Below are 14,031 nucleotides of genomic sequence, written 5' to 3'. Positions count from 1 at the left end.
AGGCCACAGTAAATCATATATGACTCTGATTAAATGAGAATATAGGTCAGGCTTGTTAAGCTGTCCACTTCAACTCATTCAGTCTCGTAATCTGCTCTCTGCTTTTTTCACCCCAGTGTGTGTGTGTGTGTGATGGGATTGCGATGCGATCCGTTGCTGTAATGTTAGATTAAAGCTTTTAAATGCTTAGAGCCGGAAAAGCACTGCTGGATAATTCATCCTGATTTCCCACTGGAGTTTCCTTGACTCATATCTAAATTCGCTATAGCCCATCTACACTCCCTTGTCGTTGTTATGTGTGTTTTTCTTGTGTTGTTTAGTCACTGTGTTCTGACAGAGAGCTCAAATTATCAACCTCTCATGCCATTTTTCTTCGTATGGTTCCTTCATTTGAGGAGCAAACTGTTTTGCTTCTCTATTCTCTATGCTCCTGATATTTGGCCTCTTGATCTGGCCAGATGAAACTCTGTTGTCCTCAGATTTGAAATACAGATTTTGCAGCCATATCTTCACCATCTCCACCCGAGAGGCTACAAACTCACTCTCATTTGGACAGTAATCACCTTTCTAGTATTTACTGGCTTTGTGAACCAGATAACTGCTTTAGAGCTTGTTTACCAAGGGAAGACTGAAAGTAAAGGTTTAACCCAATCAAGCTGCGTTTCATGACCTGCTTTTAAACATGTGCCTTTCTTGTGGTCTTTGGTATTGGTCAAACCAGTCTTTATAGCGTAGTAAAGGTTTTACCATGACCAGAAACATTTCCACCACATGTGGTGACCTTGTTTAACACACATTCATTTGTGAGTGATGGCCACACCCAGACAGAGATGTGAAAGAGAACACAGACCGCATCAGTCTCACACACACACACACACACACACACACACACACACACACACACACACACACACACGTGATTAAATCCCCCACACTGCCTTGAGCTGTTAACACACACACTAACCAGAGGAAGGAATCCATATCTCATCACTGTCATACACAGTCATTATCATCACATCTACTCACCACTATTATTACAAACATCTCCATCAGCGACACGCTCTCCTCCACCCAAAGGGCTGAAGAACAAATGAATGTCCATCAGGAGAAAAGACAGTTTTACACTTTCTGTTGATTAAATAGTATGAAACAAAATCAATGTAGGGAAAAAAACATTAGAGCTGTATAATGATATTGCAACTTTTTATCCTCACTACATTCTATCAACACTTGAGGTCCTCGAATCTATATTTTTGTTTATGTGTGCGTTCGCAACTTTACCTACAATTGAATTTTCATGAAATGAACAACACTTGCATATTTCATTCATAGACTGAATGTGGTCAGGATCTGTCCCTAAAGTATCTCGAAACATGGTTTCAATAATCTAATCACAATAAGATGTTATATACACACACACACACACAAAAAAAATAATATTAATTAAATATAACATAATATCATAGAAAATAATATAAAACTAAATAAACAATAAATAAAAAAAATATTAGAAAATTTGATAAAAAATAAAATAAAATATTTAAATAAAATAAAACTGATTGAATGCAATCCAGTAATGATACTGTGATGCAATCATGACATCAGTATCACCCTCAAACCCAGAACTGGTTCAGCCAATCAAATTGCTTACACTAAGTGATTGGCATGCTATATATCCAATCAGCTGTGGAATACTATGTCACTAGCTAAAAGGAGGACAGAAAAAGAAAACAAATGAAGTAAAACCTCTCTGATGACTGCTGTATGAGTGGATTCACTTCAGAAACACACACAGCTCGCTTCACAGAGACCAAGGAGAGTAATACAGCGCTGAACAGCATGTGGAAATGTCTCTCTCTCTCTCTCTATGGTCCAGATGGTTGACCACAGCACAAAGTCTTCACAGCGGAGGTCTCGAGACCTACTGGAGTGTGTATCATCAGTACAATAAGACTCCAAAATGTATGAATCTGTGATTATTATTCAAAACAAGTGTCCATGCTCTCAGACAACGAAAGAAGACAAGCCAACGAGGTCAGCCCTAATCAAAATGCACTAGTTAATGGTGCGCATGGGTCGGACTGGACAGGGCATTAACAGGTGAACTCATCAGTCACGTGATGCAATCGGCCATCCATATGTCCAGCAACAGACCGAAGAGCCAGTGTGGAGTTGTGGAGGCTGACGGGCAGCATGTGTTTAAACTGCAACAGTGCCAAATACTGTCCGGACAGCTGCCCCAGTCAACATGAACAGCACTGAAAAACAGAGTGACCGATTTGCATTCAGAACAACTAAAGTGATACGTGCAGATGTTTAAATCTATAGCTAAAACAACAATAATAAAAATAGTAGAAATAGACGAATAGTCTCACTGACTCTTAATGCTTTCCAAATGGACTTTTGATTAAAATAAAATAAAATAAAATAAAAATATAAATAATTAAATTGAATGATACATACAATAATAATTAACTTAAATAAAATAAAAAATAATAAAATAAACTTATTAAATTATATAAAATATTTTAAAAATATAAACAATTACATTAAATTACATTTAAAATAATATTTTTATTTAAATAAGTAATATAAAAAAACTGATAAAAAACTAATCTAAAATAATATTATAGATAAAATACAAATGTAAAAAAATTCATTTAAAATGTTTAATTTAATTAATAAAATGCCTAAATTTGAGATCTGAAAGTACTTATGACAAGTGCATCATGAAAAATGAATATATTTTCTAAATGTACAAACTGCAAAACAAATTTAAATAAATACATAATTATAACAATAATAATAATTATAATAATAATAATTCTCAAATAATAATAACAAATAATGAAAGTATTATGATATTTATCATAATATTATTATTGTGGTTGTAAATTAAATAATATATTATAAATAGATTAAAATAGACTTTATAAGTTTATAAGATTTTATAAACAATTTCAGTTCTGCATATCAGATATTGAACACTTAAATCATCTCAATAACATCAGTATCAACCATAAGTAATACTTCTGGAAAACAAGCCAAGGTTAATCACAGGGGTCCCTTTACCAGCAATCACTATACCAAAGTTTCAAAACCCAATGCCCAAGGATGTAGCCTTGTGATTTTTCTACTGTAACAAAGGTAACTGTGGTCAGTGACACATAAACTCCTGTGAGGGAGGGAGGAAGGCAGAATGAGTGTTTTGTGGTTCGCTGGCAGCTGTGATGTGTTATCTCCAGGTTGTTCCAGAGTGATGATCAGACAGCCGCGTGCTGCTGTTTACCCATCCATGAGCAACAGCGAAGAGAAGCAAGAGAGAGGAAAATCTTAAAGCATCATCAGTCACACATCAGCTTGTCCTGTTATCATAATGTGATCCGACGATACTGAACGCCACATCAGCATGTGTTTGTTTTGGCATTGCATGCTTGTTCTGTCGAGAAGATGCACAAGTTTCTGAAGAACGTTTCTGACGATCAACACAGTAGTACCACAAAAATACAGAATGACATGCATGCATGCAGATACATACGCTAAATAATAATACGCCTGCATTTTTCCATTTCAGAAAAAATCATATAAGGTAAAAGCACAAGAAGCTACATGGTTTCATGAATACTGTTATAGCTGTAGCACAAACCAAAATAGACTTATACACAACAATTAGAGACCACAAATGAGATTGATCAGACTGTCAAACGTATAAATATATTAATAATAATAATAAATATAATAGCATAAATAAATTATTATTTTCATTGCACAATTATATAAATTATAACAGTATAAATAAGAGCATTAAATTATTAAATTGTTTTAATAACAATAACTATTTAATACATGATAATATAATAATTCTACTAATAATGATAATAAATCAATAGTACTACTACTACTTATAATAATGATTATTTATTATATATATTATATTATATAATGAACTATTACTATTATTATTATTATTAACATTGCATAAATATGGCAGCATAAATAAGTTATTCATTATTATTATTAGCTATACATATTTTCGAAATGGCACGAAATGAGGAAAACAGTGAGAAATAAACACAGAAAACTACAGCAATCACAATCTGCTAACTTTTTCTGCATCTTTTTTTGATATATCTGGGCTAAATATGTAACCCTGGGTTTAAGTTTCCAACAAATTCCGAGAGGTACGCCGGAGTCATCCAGCACGGCTTTCTGAGGCGGATTTATGGTCAAAACATCATACTCGTTTCCAAGTTGAGCTGTAAAGTGAAGTGGCGCAAAAAGCACAGCTAATGGACTTCACTCTCGCTCATTCTTTCCCTTTAATGGAGAATTTTTCATCCCATAACTAGTCTTAAGCCACTGGCATGCCAGGAGCGGCCGAAACATCTGCTTTAGCTTAAGAGCATCAATAACTGCCCTCTCCAGACTCCTATCCGTCCTAATATTCCTGAGCTCTCTGGGATGCAGGAACAACATCACGACCAATACAGACGGTGCCTGCATGTTCACTCCATACAAATCCATCTAATTCAGGATTATGCATATATGAAACCCACAATGTTTGTTTTCAAACCTTTCCTGGAAAGTGGGTCTACGGTGCAAGCAGATAAAAACCCCTACAAGTAACCAAATTCCCTCATTCAATCAGGGAACAAAAGACTTTTGCACATATTGGCTGCATATTTTCTAAAAGATAACAGTGCAGTAGAAAGTGTGACAACTAGACCTTGTGTTTTTTTTAATGCAGGTGTTACAGACTCCAGCCATAGATTGTAAAGTTTGTTGGGACAAACCTTTATGTTGACTTGAAAAAAATCCTTAGAAATAGCTTTGTAAACCACAAGTGTGGTTTAAAAAAAAGAACATGTTGCGATCATGAATTGGCATGTTTTAACATTATGCTGGTGTGTCTTATGTTGCTAGTACACCACTTCAGCACATGGATAGCATGCTTCACGTTTAAATATGCTAAACTATGAATTATTATGTTACTAGAAGAGGTCTCAAATCAACATAATTAGGCTGACTAAACAGTTTCTGCAACTAGCTTGGCTAATTTATTCATCCTGTATCTACTGAACTGATCAAGTGGAGCAAATGAAGGCCAGAAAAAAAAAACAAATGTGTCCCAGTTTCTGGCCCAAAGTGGGTCAACGGCAGCCATTCACACCCTATAAACACATCAGTGATTGAAAAAAGCTGATAGAAAACAGTGTGGCGCTTGACAGCTAACGTGTGGAGGTTGTAAAAGTTGGGAGTTTTACTGAAAAGATGGAGTGTGGTCTGCACAAACACAACAGCAAAGCCTCATCTGTGCAAACATTTGACCTTTTCCTGGCCTGATGCATTATGGGAATTAAAGCTTATTCCCCATATCAGTATATGAAATGCAAAAACGTTGAAGCTCAATATCTGGAAACTACTCAGCATGCAGATAGAACCTTATAATTCCAAGGTGAAGATTTGGGCTGCGACAATAAATCGATGCATTGCTTTTCGTGGATCGATTCTGAGATTTTCAGAACGCATCACGATTCTCTTTGGAATCAATTCTGAGCTCAGTTTTTAACAGCACATTCATATGCACACACACATATAATTTCATTTTTAAAAGCGCCAGTCGTAATAAACATATTGGACTCCCACACATTCACTGACATGCACATTAATACAAAACTGTGAAAATAGCTATGAATATGAAAAAAAAAAATACGAAAAGATTGCAGCAAGACTGAGGCATTGCTTTCACTTGTGGTGATCTACTTTTAACAGTTGTTTCACAGAAAACAAAATGTCATGTGGTTTAGCATCAGCTGCTATTAGAGGATGTCAAAGGTGTGTGAGATGCAGCGTGACCCATTTACATGCTAGTATTTACAGCATCTTTGCTCATTATGCTAACCCATCTCAGCTCTAGCAACCACAAAACTCAGACCAGCAGGGTACGAGGAAGAACATATACTGCTAATGTGACAGAGGTTCTTTCTTATTTTAGACTGACTAAATGCATATTTCTCCCTGCTAAAATGCCCATTCGTCTTTAATAAACAGCTATTAAAGAACTAATCAATTTTTTGAAGCGTAATCTTGTACTGTGTAGTTAAAGGATGAAGTAGTATATACTGAAATGTTATACGCTATAACGATTTACTTTAAATAGCTCACCCAAAAACAGGTTGTGTAAATGACGACAGAAGTTACATTTTTTGCAAAAGCAAACAATGACGGTTTTGATCGATTCTAGTTGTCATCTCTCCTGTATGTCTGAAAGCGGGAGACAGCAGAAGACAAAACATTAGGCCCGAGGCTTATAAAAATTATAAAAGAGCCGTCTGCATTTACTCACTGAATCATTTAAACTCCCAGCAGGCCAAACGAGCCCAATTCAGCCATTCGGCCACACAAAGGAGATACATTACAGTCACCGCCGCTGAGTGGCATTTCATTTATGACTTAATTTGCACCCCGAGGGAAGTCAAATAAGGACGCCAGGTGGAAGACTACCAGGGGGCGAGGATCTGCCCCAAATATCTGGGTCTCCAGCTGATCCAGGCTGCTTTCTGAGTCCGACATGCACACCGCTGCAGCAATCCAGCATCGGAATGTGTCAAATCTGTGTCATGCTAACATTTTTTGACAACATTTCCGTTCATATTTAACATGACAGACCTTGTTTGTGAAAGTAGCGTGTTAAAAGGTCAAAAGAAAGTGTCTGAACGTAAAACAAAGGGCTTGTAGCAAACGAGGAAATCCCTGAATGCTCGTAAACTGTGTGGGATTCTGCCGCCTGAATGTTAAGCAGACCCCATTCAATCAATGATGAGAAGGAAAAAGGAGAACTCGCCTCTCCGGGTGAACTAACTTTAAATGATGAGAAGGGAATGAAAGTGATTCACTGGATTAGGCTGCTTGAAATCCAACGGAATCTCTTTGCATGTAAGCAAAGGGCTTCAAACGAGCAAATCATTTAGAGAGTAATGAATCCCGGAAGGAAATGCCAGAGATATGGTTTGCTCGCAGTGATTAAGTATAATCAATCAATCAATCATCATAAAAAGAGGTTGCATAGTACAGCAATAAGCCATGCGTTACAGTTTTACTACGTTAAAGGGTGTTCATGTGGCGTTATTTTCTCTAAAACCCATTAACCATGGTAAAAATCACTAAACACACTGTAACAATACAAACTCCGTGATCACAGGAAGGAGGAGGCGGGAACCGGCAGACAATCGAAATGAAAGCTTTAATAGTCAAAATAAACACAAAACAGCGCGGCAGCCCTTCACGGCCAACTGCCGCGCACAAACAAAACCAAAACACAAGCTAAAATCCAGGCCTGGTCCTCTCTCGTCCTTCACTGTCGTCACTCCTGTTTTATATCCTTCCATCTCCTCCGTGGGACTCGAGACCAGTGGGTATATATATATATACACACAAATAATTAAAGAAACATTTTCAGAACAAAAATAAAAGTCAAAACCATCTGTTTTATAAAATGGCTTTTAAAAAAAATAGAAATTTAGACATTTTATTTAATTGCCCCACATCATTAAATAAATGTAAACTCAAGAACCTTGTGTGCATTTATTCATGAACATGTGTTATCTCCTATTCAGTAATGGCCATAAAGCAAAGTAACTGGACAGAGTCTCAAATCAGTGAGGTCGATACAGGTTCACACGATGCGTAGAAGACGTATTAACAATCAATGGGGTGTTAATTAGCCCTGCTGTCTACATGTATGAAGAAATGCATTAAGTATACCCATTCCTGGTCTTACTGGGTTTAAAGTGATCTAGCACATCATCAAGTCCATGAGAAAGTATGGCAGCTAGTCTTAGCGAGACACGTTAAAGCAGTGAATTTGGTGTGGTTGCCTTGACAGCAGCAGTCAGGCGAGGATATGAACGCCGTATCGTACCCGTGACAGCTTCGATATCAGCTAATGGCCTCTCAGGTCCACTTTCAGTTCGTTTTCCCCATGGACAGAGCGGGGAAAATCTGTCAAGGCATGTACGTGTGTGCAAGTGTCTGGAACGAAAAGACTGAAAAAACAACAACAAAAAAACATGTCCAATCTGTTCCAACTGGACTTGAAGGAAAAACTGACTGTCCATTAAAGCGATAGTTCACCCAAAATAGAGATTTTGTTATCATTTGCTGACCCACTTATCTTTTCAGGTTGCTATTTTTTCATTAAAACTCAGCTTATAGATTATAGTGACTATAATGGACATCTTTTATAAGGGCAAAAAGGCACAAGTGCTTTATAGTGTTTTTTTTTTATTCAGATACCCAATTAGTCAAAAAGTACATAAAGACAGAAAGCATGTGAGCCATTATCAAAAGCCAAAGGAGGCCATTTTTGTTATTATGTGAAAAAATACTACTTGTTTCAGTTTGTTATTTGTCCAAAAATTACAATAAAATTTTTAGAATTACATTTTTTTTTTTGACAGAATCCTAAAATATTTGTGTTTTGTCTTATCACAGTTGCTTTAATAAATTGTTAAGCACTGTATGTTTTCAGAGTATTCAGTTGGCACATTTCTTTTAAGGACATCAGGCAGAATGTGGAATAGTGTGCTTTTGTCAGTAAAATTTTGTAAAAAAAATAGGAGTTTTAATCCTATTAATCGAAAAAAATTAATTGGCCAACTAATTGCTAACTAAACGTTAGTCGCAGCCCTTTAAACTTTCACCTTTTTTTTTTTTACTGTTGCTTCTCACAAATAAAAAAATATGAGTTTGGACCAACATGAAGGCGAACAAAAATAATTTCTGTGTGAACTAATTTATTAGACAAAACTTGAATAGTTAAACAGAGACAGTACTGTAATTATGATGGCGAATAGGAGCTCTGTGCTCTCAAGTACTGACATTTTCAGTGCTGTCAAAATAAAAGTCCCACACACAGTAACAACAAAAGTCCTATGCATCAGCCAAACAGAAACAACTTTTCAGCCAATTCCAGTAATTATAAAATGTCAAATATCGGACTTTGCGATATATCGTTCAACCAATACTTATCAGATTGTATGGAACGCTATATGAAAAGACTCTGTGGAAATTTTCTACTTCTCACTTCTCAGCAATCTCCAGACGTCAAAAGTGAGGAAAGCAGCTTAATGAGGAACAACTCTGTGGGTTTGAACACTGAAGAGCTGGCATCCTGTGTATAAACATGTTTGGCTTTTTTGGATTCTGTCACTGTGGGTTGAAAGGGAGCTATGGGATTGGATTGGTCATCCTCAAACACACTCTCAGAGTCACAGAGTGAAGACAACCAAAGTTCTGGATGCAAGGATTTTGTGTATTTGGATAAGAACTACCTATCAAGCAGAAAAGAACTGTTCACCTAAAAACTTCTATCAATATAATGAGCATATGACGTACAGTAATGCTCCAAAATGAATATAAAAGAATCATAGAAGTGATTTAAATTAGGGCTGTGCAATTAATTGCATGCGATTGTTTCATCAGTAATACCGGTTCCACAATTGGTAGTAAATCGCCATCACCTGCTTTCAGATGTAGCAGCATTTACTACACAGAGCCGTAGTTCACTGACAAGATAGGCAATATCATGTTCATAATCGCAGATGAATCACATTCGATTATGAATGCAATATTGCCTAGCTTGCTAGTAAAAAAAAAAAAAAAAAAAAAGTATGCAACCATGTTGTAGTTTTTTTAATTAACTTCTAAATGATAAAAATTGTATTTGTTGTAAAAATATAATCTTTTACAGAGCTCTCTCATAACAGATTTATTTAAAAAATAAAATAATTACGGACATCACTAACATGAGGGTGAGAAAATGATATCATTTCTGGGAGAGCTAGTCATTAAACAGATGTCTGTGAAAGCTGCATGTTGCCGTCTGAGCCAGACACCATCAGCCCCCGTCCTGCCAAGAGAACAGATAACGAACGTCCTTCTCTTTGCCTCCCTCACGCATGATCCCGATTCACACCGAAGCCTTTTCCCTGCATTAATGAGGCATTCAGCGGCACACTTAATTAAATCCACGTTCCAGCCGCCGATTGCGTATTAATAATCTCCCTGTTTGTGTGCACCCTGACCGGATGGTCAAAGGTCAGAAGGATTATGAGGTCGGGGGCAGTGTGCCTAGTTTAGGATCAATAGCGGGATTTGTGCAAAGAACCAGACTTCGGTTTCAAAGGGTTGGGGGATTGTGGTTTTCAGAAAGGATCTTGTGTTTCTCTATTCAGACTTGCCCGTCTAATTGTTTCACGTATGTGTGTCCATATCTACAGTTATAATGGGTGCGAACAGACCTTTAGGTAAGGTATTTTGATGACATCTCATTAGCTTCTGGATTATACAGCAAGGTCGATGGCATTTTTTTTTACTCAATCATTGATTGGTTGAATCTAATGTGTTGTTATGCGATTGCTAGGGTGTTCGTTAAGACATTGCTTACTGGCCTGAGTTAAAATAAAAATAAACTACTATGATATTCTGCTCTCTATATATTCAGAAAAACCTACATGAAAAATGCCAGGACATTGGAAGGACACAAACTGGAGTAAAAGTGTTGGTTTTCCACTCGATAATCCTGTGCACATTAAAATGCGTGTTATGCATGTGATAATGTGTAGTATATATGTGTGTTATTTCCCCATCTGGAGATGAGTCATGATAGAAATTGGATATTATCTCCTCCCAAGTCCTTCTAAATCACTGTGTCAGCTCTTTTGGGGGCGTGGCCTGTGAATGAAGAGGTGTTGAGAAGCCCCGCCCCCTCAGATCCCTCAGCTCCAGTCGTTACAGAAGATTTTCTATAATGAAGGAATGGCCCACTGCACTTCCACAACAACCTGCTATTCCCACAGGGCCTCGCACAGGGTGGTCACTCCACACAGTGTTAACCCCCCCCGTCCCGCTCCACTGTCCCAGAGGGAGGGAATACTATAGGAAACAAGGGCAGCACGACAGCTATCCCCCGGGCCGAACACACAAACACACATTCATGAAAACACACACTAGAACATCCCAGTCAAAGCTCTTCTGGGCTCACTGAGCATTCAAGGGCACTTTAGACGGCACCCCTCTGTTCCAAATCATTCATGATGTGCGGTTTGCTTTTTATTGAGTGCGTCTCAAATTTTTGGGGCTTATTTCTTACCCAAAATCCTGAGATATTAATTAACACTTATTTTTAGGACATTTCCAACCGTAATTATTGTAATAAGAAAATAGTACAGTAATCAATATCATAATGCCTTGACTTTTTTTTTTTCATCATAAATTACATTCTGCACAACAAAAATACATAATGTATAGATACTCTGAATAATATAATTTATTAATCAATATATTTATATTTAAATAATACGGCATTATTAGTTTTTGCCCTGCAACAATGAAGTTTAAAGAGGGCTAATGTAGATATTTATATAAAATAACATTACAGCAAATAATACACACACTGAATTTCTGCATTTAAATGTGCACGTATTGTATATAAATATTTACTCAAATTTCATTATTGACAGAAAATGTACAAGTTATCGAGACACATGTTCTTCCTATTCTTAAAATAGATGGAATTCAAACATAAATCCAAGTTTAAATAAGACTTTTGTTACTGTCATGCCTGAGAGTAAACAATATCAACTTTAGCAACAGGTTTTTTTTTTTACTCCATGAGGGGGCAGAGGGTTTTTCTAGCATTTCTAAAAAGAACAAGGCAGACTGATTCATAGAAAATATCCAGAGGAGCATAAATAGTTTCAAAAGTTAGTCATATTCCACCCTCAGACTATTTCAGGCTCACAGTCAATCACATTTGTCTTGCGAAATGAACACAGTAAAGGAAAAAATGCACACAAAAAAAAAGCTCAGACAAAAATGTGGGTATTTCCACCCATTCGGTGTCTGAGTCTGTTTCCTCAAATGCCACGGCTGTCAAAAACAACATTAGGGCAAAAATTGTCATCTCTTCTTAATTCCTGTTAGCAGGTCAAAAACCTTAAAGGAGGGCCACTGAGATTCTTACACAACTTGGATTTTCAGACATTGCCTTGATTTAATTAGCTGTAATTAATCCAATTGAGGGCTAATTGGTGTCTTATTGCAGTGACTGTGGGGGTTCATTCATATTTCATCAGTGGCTGAGAGACATTCTGCACTACTTTACATACAAGCAGCGCTCGCCAGACCTCCAATTAAACACTAAAACATGGATTGTGTTTCTGGAAAAAGATCAAAAGCAAAAATATGGAGCCGCTGGATATGAAACCCAAAATCCCTGTTGGGTTATGAGTCCCACTTTAAGGTAACAGATGTGGCAAGATGACAAAATCCTCAGAGAAATCTCCATAACTCAAGACAAGATCCCTGAAGAGAAAACATTTGGTTTCACTCTAACAAGCATTCTTTTGCCCAGAGATTTGGGTCTCATTGTTAAAATCTCTGAGCTTTGAACACATTTATCAAACTGATGAATTCCCTCGCCCAGCTGGCAAAGAACCAATAGGAAATGTGAAGTTTACAAAGACAGTAGTGACTACCTAAACTTGATAACCAACCTCCCTGAAGGAACAGACCAACATATCAATTCAACAGAAGAAAAAAAAAGAAAAGAAAATCTAAATAGCACAAAATGATTAAAGGTGATTTATTTTTGCAGACACTTGATTCTCACTGCGTACCAATTTAAGTTTACCGATTTAACACATATCCCTAAACAAAATAAAATGAAATAATGAAAACAAATGTGCATCAATTTAGACAACAAACTGAATTAAATATATATATATATGTATGTGTGTGTGTGTGTGTGTGTGTGTGTGTATACACATACACACACAACATATTTTTCAATATTTTCCTTTATTAATCTTTATTTATTTTTTAAAGCATCATCTCTAGTCCAAGAGCACAAAAACCGGTTTCCATCTGCTTGAAGACTAAACATTTTAACTGTTTACTGCATAACTAGCCAGTATCATCAGCCATATGACATACATATTCATTTGACAATGATGAAAATCTCCGAATTGACCGAATCTCAAATGCCACCAATATGAGCATGCATACTGGTATAATCAAAGTTGAGCAATATTTCATGAAACTCGGAATATGTTGGAATACGACACATAACACGTAATTCATTTCACATATACACAGGATGAATGACAACTCTGCCCACAAAACACGTTCTCCGCTTTTCATTTGTTTTGCAGCGACTACATTACTCACTAAAGTAGCACTGATTCTCACAGTTGTATTGCACTCTTGGTAAAACAAAACTGGGGTCTCGAAAACAAGAGTAAAGGGTGAAACCTGGTAAAGGAAATGCACTACACAGGACATGAGTGTGATTAAATATGTTCATTTCAACTCAATAACACAGCCGTGTGTAAAACAGCATACACTCAGCCACTCAAACAAAGTCCCGAAACACTTGTTTCTTTTCCAAACGTGTATAACCAAAGCAAGCAGGTTTCGCGTTAGAAACAAAAACAAAAAACACTGTGTGAAAGCAATAGCAGTAACGTTATGTGGCACAGCATTGATTCAATAGTAACAGACGCTCAGAGTCGCCTGAAGAAATAAACTGCAAACTTACCGACTCCGTATTTCTCGTGTTCCGTGGGAATCCACATATTCATGGGGTCTGCTGAGGGGGAAAAGCGTACAAAACAGTGCGATGTGCAGTGCTGATGTTAAATCACTCATTCGTCCAGATTCACATCATCCTCTCGGTTACTCATTGTTCAGACCGCTCGAGCGATCAACTGCGCCGCACGAGATGAGAACGCGGCGGCGCGCGCTACATGAAGCAGTGCGCGGCCACTGTGCAACTGAGCAGCATGATGGGAAATGTAGTTTTGTGACGTGCGCAAAAAAAAAAAAAAAAAAAAAAAAAACAACAACGATAGTGATTAGCCCAGAAAGGTTAAATAATATAGAGATTTTTTTATTACTTTTTTTTCAAGATATGTATTTATTTGTTCATTTATTTTATTATAACCATGATATTTTATAAAATAAAATAAA

At 36.8% G+C, this 14,031-nt stretch overlaps 1 protein-coding gene across 3 annotated transcripts in view; it reads right to left on the bottom strand.

Annotated features, from left to right (window-relative positions):
* LOC127977555 (dedicator of cytokinesis protein 4) overlaps positions 1 to 13,782 on the bottom strand; it is an 89,974-nt gene extending 76,192 nt beyond the window's left edge. For all 3 annotated transcript variants that reach the window (XM_052582483.1, XM_052582500.1, XM_052582493.1), the window contains exon 1: positions 13,601 to 13,782. In XM_052582483.1, the coding sequence (XP_052438443.1) occupies positions 13,601 to 13,643 (43 nt within the window). In that variant the 5' untranslated portion in view covers positions 13,644 to 13,782. The remainder of the gene's footprint in view (positions 1 to 13,600) is intronic.
* Between the last annotated feature and the right edge of the window lie 249 nt (positions 13,783 to 14,031).

Source organism: Carassius gibelio, chromosome A4 (assembly GCF_023724105.1).
Source record: "Carassius gibelio isolate Cgi1373 ecotype wild population from Czech Republic chromosome A4, carGib1.2-hapl.c, whole genome shotgun sequence".
Classification (NCBI taxonomy): domain Eukaryota; kingdom Metazoa; phylum Chordata; class Actinopteri; order Cypriniformes; family Cyprinidae; genus Carassius; species Carassius gibelio.
The sequence above is the reverse complement of the archived record's forward strand: the minus strand, read 5'-3'. Positions and strand labels throughout refer to the sequence as shown.